This window comes from Pollicipes pollicipes, unplaced genomic scaffold, assembly GCF_011947565.3.
Source record: "Pollicipes pollicipes isolate AB1234 unplaced genomic scaffold, Ppol_2.1 Scaffold_7261;HRSCAF=8764_pilon_pilon_pilon, whole genome shotgun sequence".
NCBI classification, from domain to species: domain Eukaryota; kingdom Metazoa; phylum Arthropoda; class Thecostraca; order Pollicipedomorpha; family Pollicipedidae; genus Pollicipes; species Pollicipes pollicipes.
In genome coordinates this window covers 23,969,144-23,995,775 of record NW_023597054.1, presented here as the reverse complement: position 1 = coordinate 23,995,775, position 26,632 = coordinate 23,969,144, and the positions used below count along the sequence as shown (strand labels likewise).

Below are 26,632 nucleotides of genomic sequence, written 5' to 3'. Positions count from 1 at the left end.
TCGCCGTGACGTAGTTGATCTGCCTCCCACAGCTGCGACCATGCTCGGCTCCACCCTTTTCGCGCTTCTGGTGGGGGTCTCGGCAGTGGCGGCTCACAAGTACGGAGCCGGCAAGTGTGCCAACGTGAAACCGATGGACGACTTCGACGCCGACCGGGTAAGACGCAGACGATGTCTCTTCATCGTTTACAGAACGGCGCGATATTTTCATCGACTCAACAAATGGGCAATCCTTTCAGATCGCAAAATGTGCAGACGATGCCGTCACGTGTGTATCACGATCAAGGGAAGGTGATGTACACTATAATTGGGTGGCGGAGCGGGACAAGCGTTGCGCGATTCCTCCGCTGGTGCTGACGGCCGGCCACCCCGCTGGCAGATCGTCGGTCTCTGGTACGTCCACCGCGCCTTCGGCACCACCTCCAGCTGCCTGACGTTCAACTACACCCGGACCGAGAGCGGCCTGCGGGTGGTGGAGTCCAAGGAGCTGCGGGCGCTAGACGCCGTCAGCCTCGACCACAAGTACAGCAGCGTCGGCACGCTCAGGGACAACGGGCCGCCCGGAGCGTACCAGGCAACATTCTCCACCAGTAAGCCGCTATTGTCAGTCGAGCGGGCCAGGTGCAACGCCAAGGCATAGTTAATGTCATCAGTACATTCAAACACACATGTCTGGGGCATGACCGTGCCATTGTATTCACATGCATTCAAAATCTGACAGTTACCTCGGAAGCGTGAATACCCGCCGATTGGGCCATGCAAGGTCGCGAGACCACAGCAGCTAGAGCCTAGTGCAAACCCACGCTGACTCATCACTGGCGCGCCCGTCCGCAGATCCCCTGAGCTCCAAATACGTCTTCATGACAACCGACTACGACAATTATGCCGGCGTGTTCCACTGCCAGCACGCGGCCAAGATCGTGCACCGGCGCAACGTGTACGTGCTGTCGCGCACGCCGGCCGTCGACGAGATGTTTGTGGAGAAGGTGAGTCGCGAGCGCCGCTACCGCCCCCCCCCCCCCCCCCTGCGCATGGCTCCGTAGTCAGAGGCGACTGGCACGCGTGTGTGTGTTTGTATTGTTGCGACTTGTACAAAAGCCATTGAAACAATTAGGGTAAAGCTAGGCATATGTTGTCTAGAGGGATATGAATGGCAGATACGGATATGAATGATAGGCATATGAATACTAGATGATAGATAGGCATATGAATACGGGATGATAGATAGGAAAATGAATGGAACTGTGCTAGGTGCGAAAGCTATACGAGCCAAGAAGTGGATGTTAGTTGCTACCGGTTGACAAGTACTCTTTTGCCTTATAATGCGTTTTCATACTTTTCCAGTCATTTTTTATCATGCAGTGGCATAACATTGAATCGTTTTAGATGTAGTACGATTCGATGCGGCCTGATCTCGTGACTTATACGATCCGTAAAACAATTTTTTACCACTGACCGATGTATCCAATGCTCCGGGAGCGCCCAGTGATTGTTACAGTGAAGAGTCAACATAAAGCTGTGCTTTGAGCGAGACCAAAACGCAACACATGCCACAATGCATGTCGTTACATTAGAAGCATAAACAGCGTTGCGAGTTGTGTTATGCGATAGCTTGATCACTTACTGGTCTCCAGAAAAGAGAGTGTTCCTGGCACGTCCTCTCGGACGCGCTCTTGACGGTCGAATTGGTCCCCGGCTAGCGCCACGTCCTGCCATGCTGAACAATCCTTAAGTTAGTCAAAGCGCCATGCATGCGTATATGTGATAGAATTTCTCTCAAGTTGCATCACCAGAGATAGCAATATAACACATCAAGCTAAAGCTCCGTCTTCTAAGAATCATTGAGCAGTCCAGCATGAGTAATTGAGGTTTCAAACATACATTCTGGGAGGGAATTGTCCTTACATAACAACAAAATTTAACACCGCCGTATGTGCTTGTCTGCTTGAAAATTTAAACACATTGAGCATGATTCACACCCTGCCAGTGTAACGGAGCTTTTTCGTATGTGATAGCCTAGTCCCCTTTCTTCTTATTTACCAGTCTGCATACCATGGAAAACATACCAAAAAGAAGTTTTGGGCAGGTGGAATAAAGTCCGAAAATTTTGTTACCTACACTTAACCTCAAAACATTGCGTGCCATCATATTTGTGCATTCTCTGATGTATCACGCCGCTGATTGAACCCTCGCACCGCCTTTCGGAATATAACAATATTCAAAAAAAACATTATGTAGCACTTCTTAAGACCACAACACCAACCAGCATCGGAAAACAGCGGCATTGCGGCATCTTACCATCGAAAATAAAATAGTCATGATATCATCCCGGAGACGTCGTTCGCAGTACGCCACAGCGTCAAAAGATGACGCCGGTCATGTAGTCTTAGAGAAGAGAATCATTGGTAATGACTGTCAAATGAAGATGTAGAGCGCCCCTCTCTAGCAACATTTTAGAATCGCTTGGACAAGTTTTAGTGGTCTAAGGATCTCATTTATAGCTAAATTCGGGCAAGTCAGGCGGTTCAACTAGTTTCGTGGATGTGGGCTGAACCCGAGGAAGGCCAACCTCGATGAGCCCTTGTGGCTCTTTGTTGGCCTCATGTCCTTGCGTCTTTATGTTAAGGAGGGGGCGTTGAAGTCCTCCCCCTCACCTGAATAAGAAGCTACATCCCTGTAATGTATCAAATGGTCCTCAACACGCGATATGTAGCGTGGAGGCTGAGCGGGCGGGCGCGTCCTGCCGGCAGGTTCGCCGTCGGATGCTGGTGTTTGACCTGGAGCCGGACCACCTGGACGAGGTGGGCCACGCAGATTGTATCACCAAGGAGGAGAGTGACATCAACATCCGGCTGGACGGCACCTTGTTCGACTTCAGCAAGGAGTGATGTGAGCGGGCGGGCCGATCGGTCAGCAGGGGCCGCTGACCGGGCAGCGGGGACGGCCGACCGGGCAGCAGGGGCGGCTGACCGGGCAGCAGGGACGGCCGATCGGCCAGCAGGGGCGGCCGGTCCGAGCGGCGCGCGCCAGATCGGCCGGCACGGCACTCCGCGACGCGAGTAGACTAGCTGCGCTCAGCTGCGGTCTGTTTAGGGAGGTTCGGGAGACTGGTGTTTTCTGTGAACCATTCACGTGGTGCTTGTACGATCGAAGTTGCGCATTGGTTTCTTGTTTGCTGTTTTGTACTTGTTGAGTAACAGAGGCACGTGCCTTTTCGAATCTACTTGGAGCTCATAAATAAAGCACCCAAAGAATATATCGTTATCATGCATGGTAATATCACGCTACCCAGCAATGACGGCGGCGAGTTCCAATGCATGGAAAACTACGATTCTCCAGCCGGATGTCAACGAGTTTACAAGTTTGGTAAAGTTGACAAATTGGCTGAAGGTTGTGCTGGCATTGGCGCTCCGGAATATCTAAGCAGGGGATGCAATTGAACGAGTCGTAAAAGAACTGAACGGGTGATTTGAGCAAATAGGTATGTGTTAGATGGTCAGTACCAGTATGTGCTAGATTTACATTGTCGGCCGATAGTGCTTCTTCAATGATATCATGCGCGCTATGATGCGCTTCCCGCGCTAAGATAAATATATTTCAACTTGAACACCGCATTTGTGCAAACAAGCTCTGCAGCCGGCGCCCGAGCCTCGAATAATACGCTGCTGGAGTGCCCATCGAATCAAATGGAAACCAAAATCCGACGAGTGTTTTGTCCGGGAGCGTAATAACCATGTACCAGCGCTATCAAAAGAATACAGTCGCGATCTTTTGGTTTCATTATAGGCATGTTTCCCGCACCGCGGTATCACGACCATTTCTCTGCGGTTAGGTCGGCCAAAGTTGGGTCAAGGGTTTATTAGAATATACACTACCATGTCGGTCCTTCAGAGAGTGACTTTGCCTCCGCGTACCAGTTAAAGTGGTTAAAAATGGACGTCGTAGATGTGCAAACCACCGCTCCATCCCGGCCCAGGAGCGTTGAGTGATATGCTGTTGGGGTTTCGTACGAATGAAATAAAATTATAAAATCCACGAGTGTGTTGTACTGACAGTTCACAGCACTGTAGCGGTGCTTTCGAATGTACACAGTGTCAGCCTTTGGGTTCGATTACAAGTAATTTTATTTTATTTCATTTTTTACCAGCTTTATTTCTACCAAACATATTTTGCCAGCTTTGTCGCCAGCCATCTTAATAAAAAACAAACATGCGATGTTTTTGGTGAATGCCGCAAAGGAAATCAGATAAAGCACAATGACATCAGGGGTATGACTGTTGAAGGTCTGCCACCGTGAAATTATGTCATATTCAGCACCTTGCAGCGTTCTTAATGTTGCCGATCTTCGACACAATGGAGTGGGACGACCGACAACTATACGCTCAGGTTTTGTGATCCAGCGCTAAATATCCAAAAGCGTTTTTGCGGGTTTGTTTCCATCGTTTGCAGATTGAGTCCAAATTTATCACGCCTCCAATTAAAGACATTTTTTAAAATAAGCTGCCATCTTTTTGGAACACAGTGCTAAAAAAAATATTTTACGATCTCCAGTGATTAAGATCGGCGCCTACATTTTGGCCGCTGCAAGGGCCGGGTTTAAACAAGGCGCAAGCATCCAGCGGCAAAAAGGTGCAAGCTATCTTGCGTTACCCTTACATTTCTTCTTTTTCCAATGAGCGAGGGAGCTCCCCCGCGCTCGCACGGCCGTCGCTGGTTCGCCAAATGGGATACTCTGCGGTGCAAATCACCGCTTCGGCCGGCCACCAAACATTGAGTGATACGCTGTGGGGCTGGGCAGAGGGGAGCGGGGCACGGAATGAAATCCAAACCAAAATTGGACGAGCATAATGTACTGACACCTTTTACACAAATTCCAGTGCCACTGAACGCACGCAGCTATAATTTTCAGGTGTTGACCATAAATAATTTCAACGGTCCACCGCATTATGACAGTCGTTCCACCCGCGCGCCGGACGCAGTTAACCCTACTCCATCAGGGTATGATTGGAACAATAACAAAAACAATAACAAAAAAGCTAAACAGACAACTCAAACGTCAGGCTGAATGACGCCAGATTTACGTTGCGGGCCGAGATGATTTTTACAATGATATCTAGTGTGCGAGGCTTCGCCTTCCCCGCAGAAATAAAAATATGTGAAATTAGGAGCCGTATCTTCGCAAATGATAGCATCGGTGCACTCTCAAGCATTGAGTGATCGCTGATGGGGAAGGGGAGGGGGGGGGGCGGGTGATCGAAATAAAGTCAAGACCAAAATACGACTAGTGTATTATACTAGCAGCTTATGCTCTATACCACTTCAATGGAATGCATGCAGTCGAAATATTTAGGCTTTAGTCTATTTTTTTGGACCGTCGTATTATGGTCATCACCCTTCGCACGCGTTGACCAAAGTTAGCTCTGCGCCGTTGAGGAGGTATTTGGGCAAAACAATTGTAGGCCGATGCGAGATTTTCATTGCCCGCCGATAATGCTCCCACTATGGCATCGTATGTGCAAGCCTGTACCGTCCTCGCTCAAGAATAAAGCATTTCAAATAGGACGCCGCATCTGTGCAGCGTACTGCTCCTGCCGGCCCGCAAGCATTTGGTGATACGCTGTTCGAACTCAATGCGATATACGACTGATGCGACTCAGTGCAGCCGAAAACACATCTGGCGAGTGTGTTGTGCTGGTGGCTGATATTCCTCTTCCAGAGTGATCAAATGCACACGGTTGCAATCTTGGGGTCTGGTTGTATTTTTCCCAAGCCACCGTAACATGGTCATTGCAGTGTCCTTCCATTGCCTAATTGTGGACTCACCATAAGCTATCACATCTCCTTTCATTGTCAGATGGCCCCGACCAACGCAGAGGCTCTTTTGCATTTGGGATGCAGTCCCTGCCCGTGTTCAGCAAATGTTTCCCTGACTGAATCACTAATGGAATACAGCAAATGTCAGGAATACTGATACGCCAGTTAACTAAACATATCACCATCGATAGCGTCATTATGATATATCATCATTGTAACATGAATCGTATCGGATTTAAATGGGATGTCATTTCTCAACATCAAAACAAGTTTCAAACCGACCAATTACGCCCTTGCTGCGCCACTGTGCAATCCTGAATGCGCGCCTGGTCACCATCCAGCGGCGGATCCAGGATTTCGTCAGGGGAAGGGGCCTTGTTGGTCCCCTGGAGTCTGGGGCCCCTCCAAAAATATTGTATTCCGGCCATGTCATCTTCAGATTGTGTTTGCGCATTGTTACACTGGAGTCAATATTCCTGTCCGCAGCTCTAGACACATATGCACATACATGGAGCATGCTCATCGTCTCCACATTCGTTTTAATGCTAAGCTTTTTCGGAGAATATATGGCAAAAAGCAAGGTTGGTTGCCAAATGCTATCAAAATCAAGCGCGACACTTGATTCCGAAGATGCGTACGGTTACCCGGCTTTCGGCGGTTACCCGTCTCGTCGATAGGATCGGCTGATGGCTGATGACTATTGCAGAGATTTTGCCGTGACAGTTATTAAAGAGAGCAACATATTCTAGCTTTCAAAATGTGTTAAAAACGTGCCGCGCAATCACAAATAGGGTCACAAACTCAATAACGACTGAAAATGACATGTGCGACGTCAACGGCGCGTCACATTATCTTTGACGATTGTGCCGAAGTTATTGACATGTGCTCACTGGTACATGTGCTCCCGGGCACATGTGGGCTTTCGCCAACAGGGTATGATCCTTCTGACGTCATCAAAAGAGCCCACCACCATTGTGCGGGACCCTGGAACGGTCAGAGCGTCCCGGCCGATAACAATTCATGCCCCGTCAACAACGTTGGCACTCTGGTAAAATGGGAAAATCCAAGACGAATGGGGACAACGCCTGAAAAATCAAGGGTGCCGCAACAGGACCAACAAAATGGATTCCGGCAACAGTGTAGGTAGGGTCCTCTGAGCAAGCGAGAAGAACCCAAGACCGACATGGTGGACCCCTGAACGATTGGAAGCACCTCGACAGATTAACAATATGGCCCTGGCCACAGCGCAGGCCCCTCCGAGCAAAAGGAAATAACACAAAGCCAGGGCACGCGAATGAATGTCTTTCAGCGATCGAGAATGCCTTCGCAGACAAACGTCAAGTGGCCCCGGACAGTAGTTTAGGGTTCTCTAAGCTGAAGTGGCCAGGGCCATTGTAGCGGCCTCCTGTGCGATCAAGAGTGCTCGGGCAAACGCACAGGAAGGGGCCCGACAAGAGTAAAGGCTTCTCCGCGAATGACATAAAAGGGGAACGATCTCTACATCAAGATCAGTGTAGAAGGTTCCTGACCGTCGAGTGCCTCAGTGCATTAATTTACATGGGCCCCAGCAACGGCACAGGGTCCTACGATGAAGTGGAAAACAATGTGAAGGGCCCAGGGGCCAATGTGAAGGGCCTATGAGCAGCGCCGGAGAGTACCCCGACAGGCTAACATGTAGGGCCGGGTAATGGCGCATCGAGTCCCTCGGGCGAGTGGGAAAAAATGATGGGGGGTCCCTGATCAACAAGTGTCCGGCATGCTAGCAGATAAGGCATCGACAACAGCGTAGGGCCTTCTGAGCAAATACACAGGGATCAATGGCAACGTGGAAGGCTCCTTTACGATTGGGTTGCCCTTGCATGTGAACGTTAAGGGCCTTCGGCAACAGCGTAGGAACTCTAGATCTCTTAGAGGGAATGTTTTACTTTTGAAGGTATTAAAGCAAGCATGAGGTATGATGAAACAAGCTCGCTTAGAACTCTCCGTACGCCTTTTCAGTGGAAAAGACTGCTCCAGACAGCATAATTATCTGTTTAGTGAATAAAGAGGATATCTCCTCTTTAATACATCATCGTTTGATCACGATATAGTACCTTGTACAACACTGAGAGCTAATCGACGGCCGTTTTACCTGGAAATTGGGCTCATGAACGCTTGATATGAGCGTCTCGACAATTGTGCTTAACCTTCATCACTTTGGCTTATGGAAAAACAGGATTTGAATGACGTTATCATGGTGTCATTAATGCCAAGGTGACTGAAATGCTCTCCGCGATATACCTTTCCTCGCATTTGCGCGCGTGTAGCTCAGAAATTGAGGGACTTGGGCTTAGAAGGGGAGGATGTGAGCAGCATCAAAATGTCTTCGAAATGGTGACCCTCTCTTTAAAGGAACTGTTGCTCCTTTGAGCCATACACAAAAAAAAATGTTCTAGTGAAACCCCCGGACTAGCTACGTCTAACAATACCACTGGGTAGTTCCACTGGGTGGTGCCACTGCCCCACTGCCATCTTTTCTAATCTAAATTACGCCATCAACGCTTTGTAACACCACTTTGCTTCTCCCTGCAGTTGTTGCGACTATCCTCATGACGATGGCCATGCGCACCTCTACTGGTGCGAATCATAAAAGAACGTTTGTGGTTGCTCCAGCGGATGAGGGCCTGCTACTGAGGTCATTGTTCGATGTTTGAACCAGTGCGTCACATGGGCCATTTATAATTCACCCATTCCCAAAGCCGCCCCGTAAAGAGCCGCTCCAAGAGCCTTGAGGACAAGTCAATGCCGTAGTACAACGTTTCGTTGAAATCGCGGTATAATACCGTCGTGCTCGTACTTCTTTTGGTCTCAGAATGTCTCACGCTTTCGTAGTCTTCGCTACACAAACTGATTGACACAGGTGTTTAAACATTGCGGAACACACACGTTGGCCAAGGCAAGGCAAATGAAATATATTACTTTGGTATTGGTGAGCAGAGAGCCAAATGGGATTATTGTTGGAGGGCCGGCTGCCCCAAATAGAAAGTCTGATATTTTCAGAATGGTTTAGCTAGCTAGCATTTTATTGATATCGAAGCTAGCATTTTATTGATATCAGTCTTCGCGGCTGAAACAACAATAACAGAAAAGTACAAACCGTGGGATGCTCTCTCAAATAATCCCAAAATCTCCCCAATCACTACCCTCTGTCATCGAACAATCGCTGTTGTCTGCCCGTGGGCACATCCCAGCCGCCACTGTTTCTAGTCCAAGGGGGCCTAGCGATGTCTAATTTTGTTGAATTTCGTGTTAAAAAACTTCGTTTGTTCGGCCGACCCTGACCCCCTTCAGGCCCCACGGGGTGAGTACGGCTCCTTCCCCCACTCCTGACACACCACGACCATCCACTGACATCCACCGCCCCGGCTCAGCCAAGAGCCCAGCTGGCAAGTCACGTGATTGTGCGGCAGTAAAAGGCGACGACAGTAACCGGGGTTTCTCCATGATTATCAGCACACAGCTGTAATGGTCTTTATATCACTGAATGGATTTGAAAAAATTAAAATAGATAAAAAAGATTGATCTTATTAATTTATTTGCTATTCAGCTCATTCAGCAGCATCATGATATGGCCTAAAATACAAGCTAACTGAACCTCATGTTCCCTTCACCACATGCGGTACATTGGGCAGATATGCCACTAAGAAAGATCATTTGTTGCATTTTCATGATATTATTGCTCTGAACGCCATAGTATGTTTTAAGAACTGTTGCTATCTTAAAATCAAAACTTGGCACCATAGGCCGTATTGGATTCCTCCTCTCTTCCTCCCGCACTTCTTCCCGTCGGTGTGCTGGCGAGGTTGGTGCCGGTTGGGTGCTGCCGTGTGAGAGAGAATATTGAGTGTGGCGGTGAGGTTCACAGGCATTTGTGCCACCCACCCTTGCCAAAGATTTGGGGTATCAAGCCGAATGTCTTTGTGGGCCGTAATTTTTGTTGCTGGGAAAAAATCATGGCTTGGGTGCGAGTTTCTGGGTGTCCTGTTTGCCGGTATTAGGTACTGTGGCGTCAGTTTTACACCGTGCCGCGACCATTGTGGGCAAACTAATGGGTTATGTTAATCGTCCCCGATTTGTGACTAAATCTTGTTTAAAATCATGGTCACTGCTGTAGTTTTCTAGGAAGGATTGCATAGTTATTCTGCCCTTATTTTTTCCTGTTTGCTAGCATAAATTGGTAAAATTATGGGCCATTAGGAAGGAATGTTTGGTGGGTTGGTGGTTTGCAAGGTGAGGGTCATGTTCTATGCAATATGATTGCTGAGCAAGGCCAGACTAAAATATACATGTTACAATGAACATATTTTGTGTGGCATTGATATTGTGGCAACATCTCAAGCATGTGCATACTGCAAGTCTGAGTGCTCAGAGCTTGGGGCACAGTCACAGCCAATTTCAGTGCCAAGGTTAGCTGCTGAGCAAGGTGGTTGAATGGGGCAACCTATGACAGTACATCCCCTAAAACTAAGCCCAAGTTTTACTAGGCATTGCTATGTAGACATCCAAGGTGGTGGATGGATTTTGTGGACTGAGAATTAGACATGAAGGACAGTGTTCAGCAATGGTTAATATATACATACCCTTTACAATAGTTGAACTAGAAATGATAGGATGTGTATAACTTTTGATTCCTGAAATTTCACCCCATGCCTAGCTTTTTGCTTGGTGAAATTGGCTTGATTTAAGCTCAAATGGTTATCAAATAACTGCCACATGCAGATAATTTAAAGCATCTGAACCAAGGTATCAGTGAAATTAATATAGCTGGTCAGTTCTGCATCAAGCAGGCAAACAGCTTTAAAGTACATTGAAAAATCCAGCTTTTTAGCTTAGTCTTCATGGGTTTAATCCTTTTTCTCACCCAAATCATCAAATTCTCAGCAAGTAGGCTCTCACTCCAGATAGCATGCAATGACTTGATGTGGAGATGTTTTTGTAACAAGTTTATAAAGGGAGAATATAAATAGAATAGAGCCAAATACTATTATCTAAGAAGTAATGTTGAACTGTCAATTTTTATTGGTTATTGAAAGCCACTCCCTGCAACACTTTTTGCAGCAATCCAAATGAAAGTTACCTTTGTGTGACAGATACTGTGCTTGGGTGCATTCACAATTCCCTGCATGGATGCTTTATGGTGATATTGTTATGTTGGGTGCTAACAAAATATTTGTTTTGGTAAGGATATATACATAGCATAAGGCTACAGTTTCTGAGCCATTGTTATTACATTTGGTTTTGTAATTGAAGGCAGATTTATCAGTCCTTTGAAACATCTTAATGGAACAGAATATTCCATATTTGAAGATGTTTAAGTGAGCAGTGGATATGAAAGAATAACTTCACCTACTACTATTGGTTTAATTTGAAGTGGAAAAGACTGCTGTAGACAACAAAATGCATATTTTATTGAAGATGCTTCTCATTACATTATTCTTTGATCATGTAATGAAATTTTTTATGAAAAACTCACTGTTTGTTCTTTTATCTCCCTCTTATTAGGTGGCCCACAATGGCACTGGATATGTGCTGAACCAAATGTTTAATGAGCTTGTATGCACACACCTGGTTAAAGCACTATTCGTAAGTTATTTAATTACAAGTCATTTCTGCAATACTTAACAGAAATGCATAACGTAATGTGTTATGTAGCACAACACATCACTTGTGTTAATATATTGCATAGCTGGCACAGCATTGGTTGAGAGCTGGTTGATGGCCATTATATCTGAAAATTGTGCTTACAATCACCAGATATGAGACTCACTAATTGTATTTGCCTTGGCCTTGATTGCCCCATGGCTGGTGGAATGGCAGGATTTGAATGATGTTTCTATGACAATGGATGCCTGACTAACTCTGCAATAGTCCACAAAGTAGTCTGCACATCTTTTGAGCATGCAGCAAAGAAGCCAAAGGGTTTTAGGTCCTAAGAAGGGCAGAGGTGTAGTCTGCAATAAATTATATTCAATATGGCTATTTCAGTTAAAAACCCCAATGACTTCTCTGCATGCAGACAGCATGGCTTGAAAACTACCAAATCAAGTGACAAACAATTGTTTAGACTGTATGAAAAAGGCTACCTCTTAGTTTGCAGGAGATAATCAGACCCCATTGAATGATATATCTATCCCACAGCAGATAAGTGTGGTTCATGGCATAGAGTGGTATATTTGGGTGATGGGAAGTATAAGACTTAGTGAAGCAAAGTGCAGTGAAAAATCAGCATGGCAGAGCCAGTCAGGCTCAAAATTGCATGGAGCCAGGGCTAGAGCGATGACTCAGAAATCGATACCAGCCAAAACCAAAATTGAAGCCAACAGTTGATGGCACAAAGCTGAAGCCGGAGCCGATGCCAGCTCTGCAAAATTGGCTCCAAGCTGAAGCGGGCACCAATAACTGGGGGGGGGGGGGGGGGGGGAGGAGGACGATGGCTTCATCTCCAGGCCTGACCGAGCCACAATGGCAGGGTGTTACATGTTGACAAGATACTACACACTATGGTGCTCATAATTCCTGTTATGTTAGTTGTCTGGTTGTTTTTTCTGGTGACATGTATGTTGTGTTTCAGTTTCCTTCTTACAAACCATCCCACTCGCCAACTCAGCCACCATGTATGCCTGCTCAAGGATCGTGATGCCGGCTGCCAGAGTAACAGTAAGTAGGGGTGAGGAGGGTGGAGTTTTGGTAGTAGGGTAGTGTGATCCATTGCTGGCAAGGCAGTAGTTCTGTAACTTGTCTGCTGTTGTCAGGTTTTGGCATGCCCTGAACACGATTTTTGCAGACGTCGCAATGTAGCACATATATAATTCCATCTGAAATGGTATACCGCATACATCCTAAGATGCTGCATGTCAAGATCATATAATTTTGTCTGGGCCCAAAGCCATTGGCATTTCAATGGTGGCAACAGGTGTTGTAGCATCCAGATATGTGCATAAGGGTTTTTGTCCCAAGTGTAAGTATAACAGAACAAAATGGTGTTAACAAGATTGGCTTGGTCTAATTCTGTTTTGCATGCATGGTTGCACACAAATGGTATCACTTCTTCATTTGGCTGAGGATAGTGTGAATAATATATTTAGGGAGTTAACCACATGAATAACATATTTAGGGGTCAGCTATGTAGATCATGACTAGAGGTGTCAGTTGGGTTCCAAGTTTTTGAAGGTCTCTAAATTTCAAGTCTGGTCTGGAATTGGATGGAGAGGCCATTTTTGGTATTTTTGCACAGCTGATGTAGTTCTGTCTTGATGCAAATGGTATTCATATAAAGCTATTTAATGTAGATGAACGTTACTTGCTCACGATCGTTTCCTTTCTTTTCATTCGACCCAAACGAGAGGACGCAGCTGCGCGAGCAATGACTGGGGTCATTGATGTCGCTGGCACTCAACAATCGTGTCATTTGCTATTGACACACGTGTCAGCTCATATAACTAACGCCGTAGGCGACGCGTGAAGACTCGCGCATGGCCAGGCTCTGTCGGAAATAGCCCCGACCTGACCTAGTACTGTGTCGGCAGGCTAATGTGCCCTAACCCGCTGTGCCGCGTGACCTGACGCTGTGCCGGCGGTGCCGTAACGTCGTACCGTGTGGTGCCCGCAGCTGCTGCGGCCGCTGAGCTCGGTGGCAGTGGCTCCCGTCAGTCCGGCGGCGGCCGCGCCCGCCTCCAGCCAGGCGGTGGTGCCGTACCGGTCCCTGCAGACGTCGGCCGTCTCCCGCGACATCGACTCGGCCGCCAAGTTCATCGGTGCCGGCGCCGCCACGGTCGGCTCGGCCGGCTCTGGCGCCGGCATCGGCTCCGTCTTCGGCTCGCTGATCATCGGTTACGCACGGAACCCCTCTCTGAAGCAGCAGCTCTTCTCGTACGCCATCCTGGGATTCGCCCTGTCCGAGGCCATGGGTCTGTTCTGTTTGATGATGGCTTTCCTGCTGTTGTTCGCTTTCTAGCCGCGCACGGGCGGCGGTCGGGAGGGGTGTGTGTCGGGAGTGGGCGCGGCTCCCGTTAGTGGTGTACGTCGGTCGGACGCGTCCGACGGCGCCAGGTTCGACCCGCGCCGCTGGACGCGGCCCCCCTTAGATACCAATATACACCCACGTGTACGTGACCAACTGTACCAAGCTGTTTCTCTCCACTGCGCGGCCAGCGTTGATGGGCGCCAGGGCAGCGACTGTTGAGTCGTGCGCGTCTTCGGCCGCCATTATGCATGTTTCCAGCACAGAACTGAGAGCGACGAGCTACGTACATAGTATAATTCAAACAAATGGAACGATTGGTGGTCTCAATTTTATGAGGCCGAACAAACACGACGCCAGCGTGTGTGTCTCCGGGCGCAATATTGTCTTTCTGCGCACGCTTCGAAGCAGTGGCGTATCCAACGGAAGAACGCAGGGGGCGGGGGAGAGGGCACGTACCCAGCTACGCTTTGTCTATGCCTCAAGATAAATGTAGATAATCACAGTAAAAAGGTGCACGTAAATACATGTAGATTAGAAACATGCGCCGATGCTATACGCCATGTCAGGAGTAACGCGCGGGCGCCGCGCTTAAATTTGTTCTCACGGTGTCGGCTTCTCAAAATGGTTGCGGGAGGGGCAGAGTCGTGGAAGTCGCCATGAGGTGACAAATACGAAAAACTTTGCGGAGTTGGTCCACTTAATTTCTGGCTATGCCTTACACACATTTGCATCCACTGATCGGATGTGCGTGTGGTGCCCGATTCCAGGAGCTTCTGTCTATGCTCTGTTTATCGTAAAAAAAGAACAGAATTAAAGTGCTGCCAACGATTTTGCACGTTTTTTTGCGCCTGGGTCATTATTCGAGTGTGCTGTAGCCCAAAAATTACCGGCATCATGACCGGCATCGCTTTGGTGTTGCGGTAATATCTCACGCAGTGAAAAGTTTTTGTATTGTTTTACTTGTATATTTCATTGTCTTTTTATATCTTTTATATGTTTTAGCACATACTTACCAATGAATGAAAAATCTAATCTAGCGTCGGGAAGAATTCTTGGGGCACAAAGTAGGGAAATTGTTTATAACGTGCATCAACATTTTGTCGAAGACCGGGACATGAAGTTGAAGGCGGGAGACGACGACGACGTCCGGGAGAGTCCATTATTAAGAACAGCAGCTGTAACGGGCGTTGGGAAGACTGCAGTCTATCGCATACAACGTGAAGCCCAGAATGGTGCCAGACTGAAGTCGGCAGGCCGATCCCGACCAGCTGCAGCAAGACCAAGGGTGGACCTAGGTCCGTTCGATGTTTGCGCCATGAGGAGAATGGTACACCAAATGTACATCGACGGAAAACATGTTACTCTGGACACCATCACGGATGCTCTTCACGAACAGCTCGGCGTCACCATGTCTAGATCCACCGCAAGAAAACACCTACTCGCGAACGGATTTAGGTACCGAAGGATCGACGACCGCAAGATCCTGATCGAGAAACCTCATATTGCAGCAACGAGATGCCAGTTCTTGCGGGAGATGAGGAGGCTGCGTAGAGAAGTTCCCGATAGCAAAATCGTTTATACCGACGAGACATGGTATAATCAGTACGATATGGAGGACTTGGCGTGGCTGGACGGTAGTCAGATCAACGGACGGAGGAACGCCATTGGAAAAGGAAGACGTTTTATAATAGTCCATGCCGGCTCTTCAGAAGGATTTATACCGGGCGCACTTCCCCACCTCAGGACCGATGACAAGAACGTCGACTACCGCACGTCGATAAACGCCGACTGCTACGAGAAGTGGTTCACCCAGTGCCTGCTTCCGAACGTGCCAGAGCACTCTGTGATCATAATAGATAATGCCTCATACCATTCCCGTTTGTGCCAAAAAGTGCCAACTTCCAGCTGGCGTAAAGCGGAAGTCCAGGAGTGGTTGCAGCAGGCAGGTGTGACCATCGACGAAGACATGCGAAATGTGGAGCTGCTGGAGCTAGTCAAGTCTCAGAACCGGAAGAAGGAATATTTTCTGGACAACCTTGCTAGAGATCAGGTCATCGGGTCGTTCGCCTGCCGCCGTATCACTGCGACTTGAACCCGACAGAGTTAGTGTGGGCACAGATGAAGCGCGTGATAAGACGGGGTAACTTGACGGGGCGGATGGAGGAGGTGGAACGGGTGGTGGAGGCAGGTGTCGCAGCTGTCTCTCCAGAGGACTGGAGTAAGTGCTGTGAGCACGCCAAAAGGCTGGAGCAGCAGTGCTGGACGAATGGCGGGCTGCTAGAAGGTCTCCCACCGGTTGTCGTAACAACCGATGATAGCAGCGACTCCGGCACCGACTCCGGCAGCGACAACGATGAATGAGAACGGTATGACACATCAATCATGAGAAGTGTTTCCGTTTCGTTCTTTTCAACTGACTTCGTGGCGTTTACGTGGATGTGACATGTAGTTACGTGTGGGGTGTTTGAGCTGGTTGTATTGTACATATATCTGCAGCTGAATGTTCAGCGTTTTGTTGAATACCTTCAATAAAACTGAGCGAATTAATTTTCTGTGTTCGGGATTTTCCCATGTTATTCATGAAACAACACCAGCTTGGAGCAATTACCGAATGAAAGTATAGCATAACTTGCGTCAAAGGTAGGCAATGAATTTAGAACGTAAAAATAATTGCCAACGAAAATGACCCCCATGCCAAATATATATATATATATATATATATATATATATATATATATATATATATATTTGGCATGGGCATGCAAACATCCAAAACTGCTATTGCTTCGAGAGATCCGCAGTGCTGTCCTGCAGGCCTTCCGACCAATTTTGTTGAGTTTGAAAACAATTTCAGCGCGACGCTCGTGACGAGTTGATTGACCAGCTTTAATTCCGTTCTTTCTTACGATAAACAGAGCATAGTCCGCGGTTGCACGAATCGCGGACAGGTTAGACTAATCATTTTTACAAACTTGGATGACACCCCTTGGTTGGGTCACGAGTATGTGACGTCATTGGTAGACGTTCACAGTACGACCGTCCGCGATTTACTACCTGTAGACCAAAGTTAAAGCAACTGTTCGCACTTGCATTGAGGGCACCTAATTTTCCCATAATGGATATGGTAAATTGGAAAGCGATCCGCCAGGTCAATACGTACAACGTCCAGTCAACGCAGTGCAAGGTCTGCCCATTTTTTTTTTTTTTTGTTGAAGTGTAGATTCCTGACCAATTTCTGGTGCCAATGCAAGCGTTGATTCAGAATATCGCCTTAAAAAGTCGAGCTCTTAGGAACGTACGAACTTAAAAATTTACCCTTGTCTTGTATGGAGTTTCTTAGTTAGGGGTTTTCGGATATTGTGCATCACACGGCGACCAAAGTTTGTTGCGAGGCGCCAATAAATGGGAACAACTTTACACAAAGTACAAATATCTTGCGTGAGCCGCAATATCGCTTTGAAGCTACGGTTTGTTCGCGTGGTGGAAAGTGTAGAAGTAATAGTTCTTCGTTTTTCCGATAGGTTTCCGCATCGGTACGACAGGTCGACCAATCGCAAGCAGGGATTTATTTGTGACCTGTTGTCAGCAAGACTGAAAACGTGGTTTGAATGTTCAATAAGCATGCCAACCGCTTCACATAGGTCTTATTCACCGTGATACATGGGCGGCAAATCCAAAAACAAAACAAGTGATAACTCGTCAGTAACAACCTCGAAGTAACATTTGATTGCAGTTTCCGACTGTTCTGATATCCATCTTAATCACAGCAGTTACACGGCGAGTCGATACATGGAATATCCACCGCGACGGCCAGTTACAACACGCGGTACAGTCCTACCGGCATTGACGGAAAGTTCTGCCATAACCCGATGCCAGAATGAAAAGTTAAATCGGACACCACCGGGAAACACCACCATTAGACCACACTAGACCTTTCCGCTGGAGGTCATTGCGACTTGCGCTTGCCTTAACCTGGTCAGGTTAGCGCTGTCAGGACGCTGCCTCGCAGAACCTGCACCCATCGCACCGACCACCACTCATCGCTACTGGCGTTGCTGTGAGCTTCAGAGCGCACGCTCTCCGTTTATTGTGGCCAGGCTCGGCCGTCTCCGGGGGCAGATGACCGGATTCCTGCAGTTGGTCACCATCCTTACCCCTTACATCCTTACATATGGGCGCGTTACCTGTCACCCTCCTATACAGAGCGCTTGAGGGCCACCGTCCCTGTGCAGGTGTTGGTTCTGATTGTTCACCGCACAATTGTAATTCTGTTTGGCCCCGACCGGTGACGCTTTCGGTCTGTCCTCAGTGTGACCGCCTCAGCCCAGTCGAGCCCATCCTCTCACGTGGTCTGGCCAGCACGGCGTTTTCCGGATGCGCCATGCATTCGACTCTGTCCATGTTGCCCGGCACCACGTCCAGTGCCTGGCATTGTCGCCTCACCTGGTCTCAGGCGGGGCGCCATTCGTCACGCAGACCACGGTGGCTACTGCGGGCACGCACGCTCGGACGAGATAGCATTTCAATGTCGGCCGGGCGCCCGGACTCCGTTCAGCCATGCTATGACGGAGGACCCAGCTCCGAGACGTGTGCCAGCGCACCTCGTTTATATATGAGTATAGCCTGTTAGCATCTCCCTGCTACGACATCGAAAGCTGGTAACCTTGAACAATGCATCACAACGCTTACTAATGGGGAACCAGCGGTCTTCATTCAAACACACAAAGAAGTGTTCTACTAAGATATGGCCGCACGCACGACCGGACACACACACACACACACACACACACACATATTTGTATATGCGTATGTATGTGTGTGTGTGTGTGTGTGTATGTATGTATGTGCTGTCTGTCATTGAAGTTATGTTCTTTACGCTTTAAGTTATTGCTGTTATCCCAAAGCATGCTGCCTGAGTGCGCGAATACATGACACACACACACACACACACACATATATATATATATATATATATATATATATATGTATGTATATATATATATATATATATATATATATATATATATGTATATGTATATATATATATATATATATATATATATATATATATATATATATATATATAACATATTCCTGCACTTAGGCAGCATGCTTTCATTTATGCCAGTTTTGTGATATGCAAAAGAAATGCACGTTTAGTCAATTTCTGGCGAGTTTGCCCCATTGTTCAAATTGAAGCCTGTTGTTCTCGGCAAGCCATAAATAAATTCGTCTACTCCTTTATGCTAGCTTGAGCTTGCAATGTTTCAATGACATTCGTTTCCCATTCTGAAAGCAATGCAAGACAATCGGACAAAAGATCGAATACGGCGAAATACGAGGCAGACTCCGCGGGACATAATGAAAGGTGTACCGACACATGACAGACTATGCATCCGGATATTAGGCCAAACCATACCGCGTCTAAACTCACTCACATCGTCTTTCCACCCCATTTGACACCACGGCAAGTCAGGACATCGAATCACCTAACTGCCCTTGTGACAGAAAAGTCCAAAGTAATACATGACCTGAGGATGATCTTCGATAACCTTAACCCGGCGTTTTTTCGGACACTGCATGAGAATCAGTGTTGTTGATTTTGCGCACATGCTGGCCCGGCGCTCCCTCCTGCAGGTGCTGGCATGCGCCGCGATACAGATATAGCCACCACTCCAATATCGGTAGAATTGCGTAGTCGGCGGTTCCCGCACGGGCCCTGAAATTCATAACTATGTTGTGTGCTTTAGCCAGTGTTGTGGGAAGTATTGGGCCAATTGAAAGAGTTGAAAATGGCGCGTCCCTTCGCAATTTTCGCCTGCATTTTTCTTTGCTGGCACAAGGACCATTTCTCGCACGCCGCACTACCCTCAATATAATGGTTTACAAATGTGTTCGGAGGTTGGTACTGCCACCAACGTAATGCCAACGTAAATCTAACACCTACCTTCAATGTTCTAAGACCCTTTCCCTTTCGACCCAAGGTCTGTTTAAGACGCAGAGGGTTTAGTTTTGATGTCGGTCTCTGGGTGCCGTCCATGAAGGCCGAGTGTCACTCTTTACAATCTACTCCTTTGTTTCCGCACTGCTAACCCGACAATCCACGTGCATTAACGGAAGGATCGTCCCACCAGGCGGACGGCGTCGCACCAGGCGGACGGTTCTGAACCAATCACCAGATTAACAGCCAGTGCTACCAGTGCCAATCGCATGCTATGTGTCATGAATGGATTATCACCCAAATTTGTTTCAAACGGAATCACAGACGGATTTTTTTTGTTTCTTTATTTCCACGCAGCGATCAGGCTTCAAAACTTGGCGAATGACTTCTTGGATCCGGCGCTCTTCACCACCTTGAGGACGTTGAAGCGCACAGTCTTGCTCAGCGGGCGGCACTCGCCGACCGTGACGACGTCCCCGATCTTCACGTCACTGCAACCAGACCAGACCGCGGGCCGTCAGTATCCGCCAGAGCTCGTCACAGGCCACCACGCGTCCATGCACAATGGATGGACACCATCAGCGGAAGAAGCGCTGGGAGCGACTTTTTTCCCCTCACGATAATAGTGCAACACGCGTGTCACTCGTACTTCGTCGAGATGCAGTAACGCCATACACATAACCTCTACTTGCCCGAAACCTCTCAGACACCGTTTGCTGAGTAAGCATAGCTGTCGCGGATGGGGTGGTTGCTCGGACTATCGTACTCGTCTGTGTTCGTACCAGACGACAATGTATACAACTTTCCAGTCAGTTAATGCTCCGGTGGTCGTCAGGTGGCATTGAGTCTTGGAACCGAATAGATGGTGTCCCGCTTCCCGCGATGTACTCCTAAAAATTACTCAGGTTCGAACTAGGATGATCTGTCGAGTGCATTCTTAGTGGTGCTGACGTAACCGGGAAGGACATAGCTCCCCGAATTCTGTCAAGGTGTAACATAACTCTCTTGGTGTCATCTAAACATGACACATTAGCAGACCGGGTATGATATAGTTGGGGGTTTTGGGGCGCATCGAATGCTATAGGGCATGCAGTGGGTATGACATAGTTACTGCTATGCATTCCTAGTACAGCTACCATATGTATATATCCAGGACACCCACTTCTGTACAACCCAATGCATGGTATTCACAGGCTCCATTATGATGGACGCCGGGGTGGACGAGAAGACCCTACTGAGGGACCGAACCACATTTGTCACGTATCTAAGGACATTGCTTAGTCACGCACGTGACGACTTATGCTAAAAGGGTAGTTACGTTTCACGTAATCGTCACACTGAGCCCAGTTACGCATACGGCAATCCAAAAACGACAAGCACTTCCGGCCCACGACACCACGATTCTAAGTAAACGTCTTGGGAATGCAACAGTCCCACCGCTGTCTGTCAAATGGGCCATGTTTGTACTCTATCAATCAAGAGTTAATACAAATACACACTCCAAGGGGAGAGGAATCGTCTCTTAGGCCGAATGATTCGCAACCGCTCACCGGAAACACGGCGAAAGGTGGACGCTCATGTTCTTGTGGCGCTTCTCGAAGCGGTTGTATTTTTTGATGTAGTGCAGGTACTCTCGCCGGATCACGATGGTGCGCTGCATCTTCATCTTCTGTACAACACCCGTTAGGATGCGGCCCCGGATCGACACGTTGCCAGTGAACGGGCACTTCTTGTCAATGTACATGCCCGAGATGGCCTGCAAATGTGACAAATGGTCAAGGCAAATCCGAATCAAGCCGTACAAGACACCTCTGACAAAGTGTCCTTCAACTTTGTGATTCTCCAGAGTCATCACACACAATTTCTTTAAGCGCTGCCTTGTACACCCAATTCCTTGCACCAAGTTCTTCCAATAAGAGATTATTTATATTGTGCTTATCCATACATTAAGGCAGCACAAGCTTTCTTAATGACTGCAATCCTGCCATAACAAACTCAATTTTTTTTAGTCACATTTCTCAGCATACACACACCACTGCATGTAGCTGCCTTTGCATGAATCCCCAGCCAACGGCACATACTTATTGGCCGCAGTATTGCCCAGCGGTATTTGTTTTCAGTCTCGTGTCTGTCACAGCTCAGAAGCTATGTGGGATATACAAACATACACACATACATACATTGGCCTTGAAAAGCTGAACCAGACATTGTTACCATGCCTGGTGGTAGCCCCTACCCAGGAAGAGTAAAACAAGCTGCAGGTAGATTAATAACTAACATGACATAACCAGCTTGGCAACAAACTGGCTCTCAAGGCCACAGACCAAAAATCTGCCATATCATTTTACAGGAAATGAGTCAATCAGATTTTGTTTTTAAAGATCTAACCTGAAACTTTTTGGAATGGATGGATATCTGGGATTAAAGCTCACACCAAGCAGTGCTTGTTGTGTAAGCCCCGACCAATACCATCCAATCACAGAATTCCGGGTCAACAACACAATTTGGTGGTTAAAGTTTAACATGCTGTAATGCTTGGCACAGACCCTCCTGTCCTCTGACCTTGTCCTCTGACTTATCCTGATCTGTAACAGGGCAGCTGCCACTGGTCACATACTTTACAGAGATATAATGAAGCCCCTTAAGCAACTCAGACCCACCATGCCACTGGTGGGCAGATCAGAAAGCAGGCACTCTATCCAACCAAGCTAACAGGATGGACAATGCATGGAAGCATCATAAATGTCAAAAAATTGTAAGGGGAATGGTAACTTACCTCACGTGGTGTCTTGAAACCCAGCCCAACATTTCTATGGTACCTTAGGGCCTTGCCAACTTTCTGGCCCTTCTTGTTGAGGTTGATGGTGGGTTGGTGCTGGAAAGCCCTCTCCGTCTGTGAAACAAATACACAAATTATTCCACATAATTGTCACAAAGACAGACTTAGAGAAGCCACTGGCTTATCACAAAAACACAAGCAATAATTAAATGCTGACACCTTTTTAGTGATATACTTTCCAATGATACACCACCAAAAAAGTGCACAGTAATGTAGAATAAATTCTGAGCCCATTTAAATAAATCACAGCTCCTTCTCTTTTTGCTTAATTTCACATTTTCAATCAAGGAGGAGGATGGGAAGTGATTCCCTATCTCATCTGTCCATGCATGGTTTATTGTTACCTTCTGGAGACACAAGCCAGCTGCCACTTGCATCCCTTACTGGACCCATGTCCATGTTCCCACAGTTAACATATTTTAGGGGGCAGATAAAAACTAAGACCCAACTAGCTAAAACCTTCCAAAAGCCCACCAATAACATTCCCAGAGCTATTTAAACAGGTCCAACACAGTGACACAGAATGCCAAACAAGCCAGGCTTCAGTAACAACATGCATCATCATGGAAATAATCAACACTTTTGCAGCCTACCACATGCTTTTTGAAAAAAAAACAAAAAACAATATCCTAATGCATGAATGACTACCTGTATGAAAAAGTACCAACCCTTCAGGGATATTCAAATAACAAATAAGGTTATTAACTCAGTAGTCAACCAAACCTGTAGATTGTATGTTACCCTGAAATTCAATACACATTTTCTTGAGAATAAATGCACCATAAAATGTACCTTGGAGTTACTTGACATTGGGTACTTAGGGAATTCCACATAACAGGGCCCCACAGACATTACACCAAGGATTGAAAAGGATTTTGTTTACACAATTTTATGAAGAATGACACATTAATCCTAAAATGTAGTCAGAACATATATTTGACCAATGCCATGCATCATATTTAGGTTTCATGTTACACACCATGTTTGGCAGGTCATAGACACATCAACAATATGCACCATGTTTGTCATTTCTCTGAGCTTGATATGTGGGCATTGCCCTGCCCATATACAAACAATGTTGACATGACAGAACTGAATTGTCACTGATTAAAATAATAATAGGATATACATAAAGATTCAAGAGACCATAACTATTCATTTTAAAGCAATTATATGATAATTATTTTCTTCGGGATCACCATTTTACAAATCATTTCATTTTGAAATAATTATGAAAAGAGACAACACAATTTTGAAGGAAAGTTGATACAATTTTGCAATTCTCTTTCATCTCTGAAGTAATGTACTAGCCTGAAAAATGTTTCCATTGTACTGGATGCCTGGCACATGCCAATGCTCTTAACCTCCCTCTAGAGCAAACCCTGCTCAGACCAGGCCCAACTGCGCTGAATTACAAACTACATTTTCATAAGATATTCTCAGGCTATTTTCACATGACATTATCTTTGTCAATCACATTCAAACAGCAACTAATTTCCAGAAATTGAGTTAAGTCCCAGGGCATGCATTCTACTCTGAGTTCAGATTTACACTCCATGTGTGCTGAGACTGTTGCAACAATGTTGTAGCTATGTGCGACCTAACCGGCAAAACATGTCATCATGCTTGGTGCAGTAAGTTACTTCATTTATAGATATAATTCAAGCCTTAAGCATCTATGGAATTCAGGGATCAGTCCTCATACCAAGCATTGCTTGTGTGAGCTACAACTCTTCCCATCTGATTCTGCAATGCCAGGTTAACAACAGAACTTTGGTGGCAAAGGCTCAATGGCGGGGTGGTGCAATGCCCACACAATCACACCCTCCGACATCAGCTGACCTGACACGGCTGCCGCCGCTGGACACAAGCCTTATCTATCAAGGGCACACATCGAGTACCTAGAGCAACTTGAATTTACCTAGCCACTGGTGGGGTGAATTAAAAGGCGGCCACTCTCATTAGCTGAGCCATTGGGACATACTGACTGTTGCCTTGAATCCCTCGCTTGAATGCTCGAAACCCAGACTACAACTTGAGACAAATTTCCACAATAATTTTTGGGCATAAAAAACTACTGATGTAAAAACCCTTAATCACTTTTACAGGATAAGCTAGCCAAAACATTACTTTTCCGTGCACCAATAGTGGGGTGACCATGCAGCGTGCATTAGATATTGATCACTTAACAGTTTTCATTTCAGTCATATTAATACACTAATACTTCACAAACGATAAAATTCACCTTACCGTTCTGATAGCACACAATTAAAACCTCTACTTCGCAGATTGTTTACCTGGTGGTCAAGCGTCGCCATGATTGCACCCAAAAGGACGTTTACAGCGTTGGGCAATCATAAGAAGAATATGCTCTCCACTCCGCCTAGGTTCATCGTGCTGAGGTAAATTGTGTTTTGCTCTTAAGGTGTGAATTTATATTATTTGACAATAACAAAACACAATTAATTTCATACAATGATTCATGTATAAAGGATGATATCTAGTAAAATGGACGTATATTGCCTAGGTAAAATAAAATACTGCTTGGAGCACGCAAGTAAAGAAATCCCTAAAATGCTGACACGTGAAATAAAGCAGGCGGATGTACTAAAAAATGAAATCCTGTCACCTACTGCTACAAAAAAGCATATTCATGTATGTACACCAGTACCAGTGATTTATCTTTTTCCCGACGCATCGTAATCTTGCTTTACTAAAATTTAGGTTACAATTATCAAACATGAGAATGATAAACGCCGTGATCCGTTGGCCCGTTCAATTCAACACTTGCCATTTTAGCCAATGATACGGCAATCCACATTCTTTCTTAGCGTGCATTTTCTCGTAGTAGTCATCCGGCCGGCATCGGGCAGGTTCCGTGGCTGTCGGGAGGGCGGGCCACTCTGTAGCGCATTATGGTCGTTCGCATTACCAAGTTAGCCGGACCACGAGTGGCCCACACAGGTTTTCGCGCATGGGCCTTCACGAGTGCGGTTAAGGATGCGACCCAAGCCCAGCAGCACAGGAGGCGACGGTTACGTGCGAATCGGTCGATCCTAGTTGTGTGATGTTGGCGCTGTGTCATTATGCGTGCATAAAGAAAGGGAGAGGAACCGCATCACCTTTTTTTTCGGCGACCCGACCGGAGTGAAACAGAAATGGCGCAACACATCATATGATGAAGAGATCAATTCTCATGCTCAGGACCGACCACTTGCGATAAAAATGCGTTATATTCGTTAAAAAGAGCGTGATTGGCAGATTCCATTTTTAGGAGCATTGATAGTACCTGTAAATGAAAATCTTGTGTCTCCGAACGTGCAGTTCTTGTCATGACAGTTACGGACATGTCAGCAAAAGGCGAGTTGCGTTGCGAACACGTCCGGCAGTGATTATACTTGACGTTACGTGGAGCATTCTTGGTGCGCCGAGAATAACCCATAACGTTGGCACTGTAACTTGGGCTCACTGAACGCTCGCGCTCAAGTGCCTGGGGTAGTCTGCTGTCAGTCAGCCCGGGTGGGGGCCAGAGCGGGGAGCTCCAGGTGTGAACTGGAGCCAGAAATGTATGGGTGTGCGTGCCAGTACACCTTTACAGAACTATATCGTAGTCCCACAGAGCGAGCAACAGAACGTCATGGCAGAACCCCATCGCGCCCATATGGGGCTTGCCTCCGTTCTTGGAGTGTTTTCTGACTGGGAATGTCGACCACTCTCAGGGAGACGGTCTTAAGGTGTGCATGACGCGACTCCGTCACCCAACGTCATCCGGCAGACGCCCGTGAACCGTCGCCGTCTCGTAGCATACCTGAACGTCCGTGACAGAGGGTAGGCGCGGACCTGTTCGTCACTCGAGCTGAACAACCCCGTGTTTCTTATTCTGGTGAAATTTCAGCAACTATGTGAGAGCACCCCTCCTGTTCTATATGCTAACTGCCAGGTAGGTGTGATGTCTTTCTGGTCATTTTGCTGAGCATGACATTTCGGAGGCGATATCAGCGACGACGTGCCGCAGTCGTTGGTGCCGAATTCAGGA

General features: G+C 47.0%; 3 protein-coding genes across 6 annotated transcripts; 2 read left to right on the top strand and 1 right to left on the bottom strand.

The window, feature by feature from the left end:
- The first annotated feature begins 91 nt into the window (after nt 1-91).
- Nucleotides 92-2,976, top strand: LOC119113076 (apolipoprotein D-like). Its single transcript, XM_037237399.1, has 4 exons — nt 92-157; nt 380-590; nt 835-986; nt 2,751-2,976. Exons 1-4 carry the CDS (start codon nt 134-136, stop codon nt 2,886-2,888), a joined length of 525 nt encoding a protein of 174 aa, XP_037093294.1. The 5' UTR covers nt 92-133; the 3' UTR covers nt 2,889-2,976.
- Nucleotides 2,977-9,613: 6,637 nt separating this feature from the next.
- LOC119112626 (ATP synthase subunit 9, mitochondrial) lies at nt 9,614-13,943 on the top strand. Of its 4 annotated transcripts, none has more exons than XM_037236853.1 (3): nt 9,614-9,655; nt 12,425-12,510; nt 13,463-13,942. In XM_037236853.1, the coding sequence occupies exons 2-3, from the start codon at nt 12,466-12,468 to the stop codon at nt 13,805-13,807; spliced, it is 390 nt and encodes a 129-aa protein (XP_037092748.1). In that variant the 5' UTR covers nt 9,614-9,655; nt 12,425-12,465; the 3' UTR covers nt 13,808-13,942. The 4 variants fall into 4 exon arrangements, with proteins under 4 accessions (XP_037092748.1, XP_037092746.1, XP_037092749.1 ...); XM_037236851.1 differs by having other exon boundaries at nt 9,635-9,705; XM_037236854.1 differs by lacking the exon at nt 9,614-9,655 and adding an exon at nt 9,656-9,680 and having other exon boundaries at nt 13,463-13,943.
- A 6,138-nt stretch (nt 13,944-20,081) lies between these two features.
- LOC119112223 (40S ribosomal protein S11) lies at nt 20,082-24,927 on the bottom strand. The gene is made up of 4 exons (XM_037236317.1): nt 24,894-24,927; nt 22,534-22,650; nt 21,308-21,513; nt 20,082-20,248 (listed from the first exon to the last, which is right to left on the bottom strand). Exons 1-4 carry the CDS (start codon nt 24,912-24,914, stop codon nt 20,125-20,127), a joined length of 468 nt encoding a protein of 155 aa, XP_037092212.1. The 5' UTR covers nt 24,915-24,927; the 3' UTR covers nt 20,082-20,124.
- Between the last annotated feature and the right edge of the window lie 1,705 nt (nt 24,928-26,632).

Coding starts and splice junctions, on each gene's coding strand:
- LOC119113076 (XM_037237399.1), top strand. CDS start 134: ATGGACGACTTCGACGCCGACCGG. Junction 158..379: donor ACGACTTCGACGCCGACCGG/GTAAGACGCAGA, acceptor CCCCGCTGGCAG/ATCGTCGGTCTCTGGTACGT. Junction 591..834: donor CCAGGCAACATTCTCCACCA/GTAAGCCGCTAT, acceptor GCCCGTCCGCAG/ATCCCCTGAGCTCCAAATAC.
- LOC119112626 (XM_037236854.1), top strand. CDS start 12,466: ATGTATGCCTGCTCAAGGATCGTGATGCCGGCTGCCAGAGTAACA. Junction 12,511..13,462: donor TGCCGGCTGCCAGAGTAACA/GTAAGTAGGGGT, acceptor TGGTGCCCGCAG/CTGCTGCGGCCGCTGAGCTC.
- LOC119112223 (XM_037236317.1), bottom strand. CDS start 24,914: ATGGCGACGCTTGACCACCAG. Junction 22,651..24,893: donor TGGCGACGCTTGACCACCAG/GTAAACAATCTG, acceptor TTTGTTTCACAG/ACGGAGAGGGCTTTCCAGCA. Junction 20,249..21,307: donor CACCTTTCGCCGTGTTTCCG/GTGAGCGGTTGC, acceptor GTCTGGTTGCAG/TGACGTGAAGATCGGGGACG.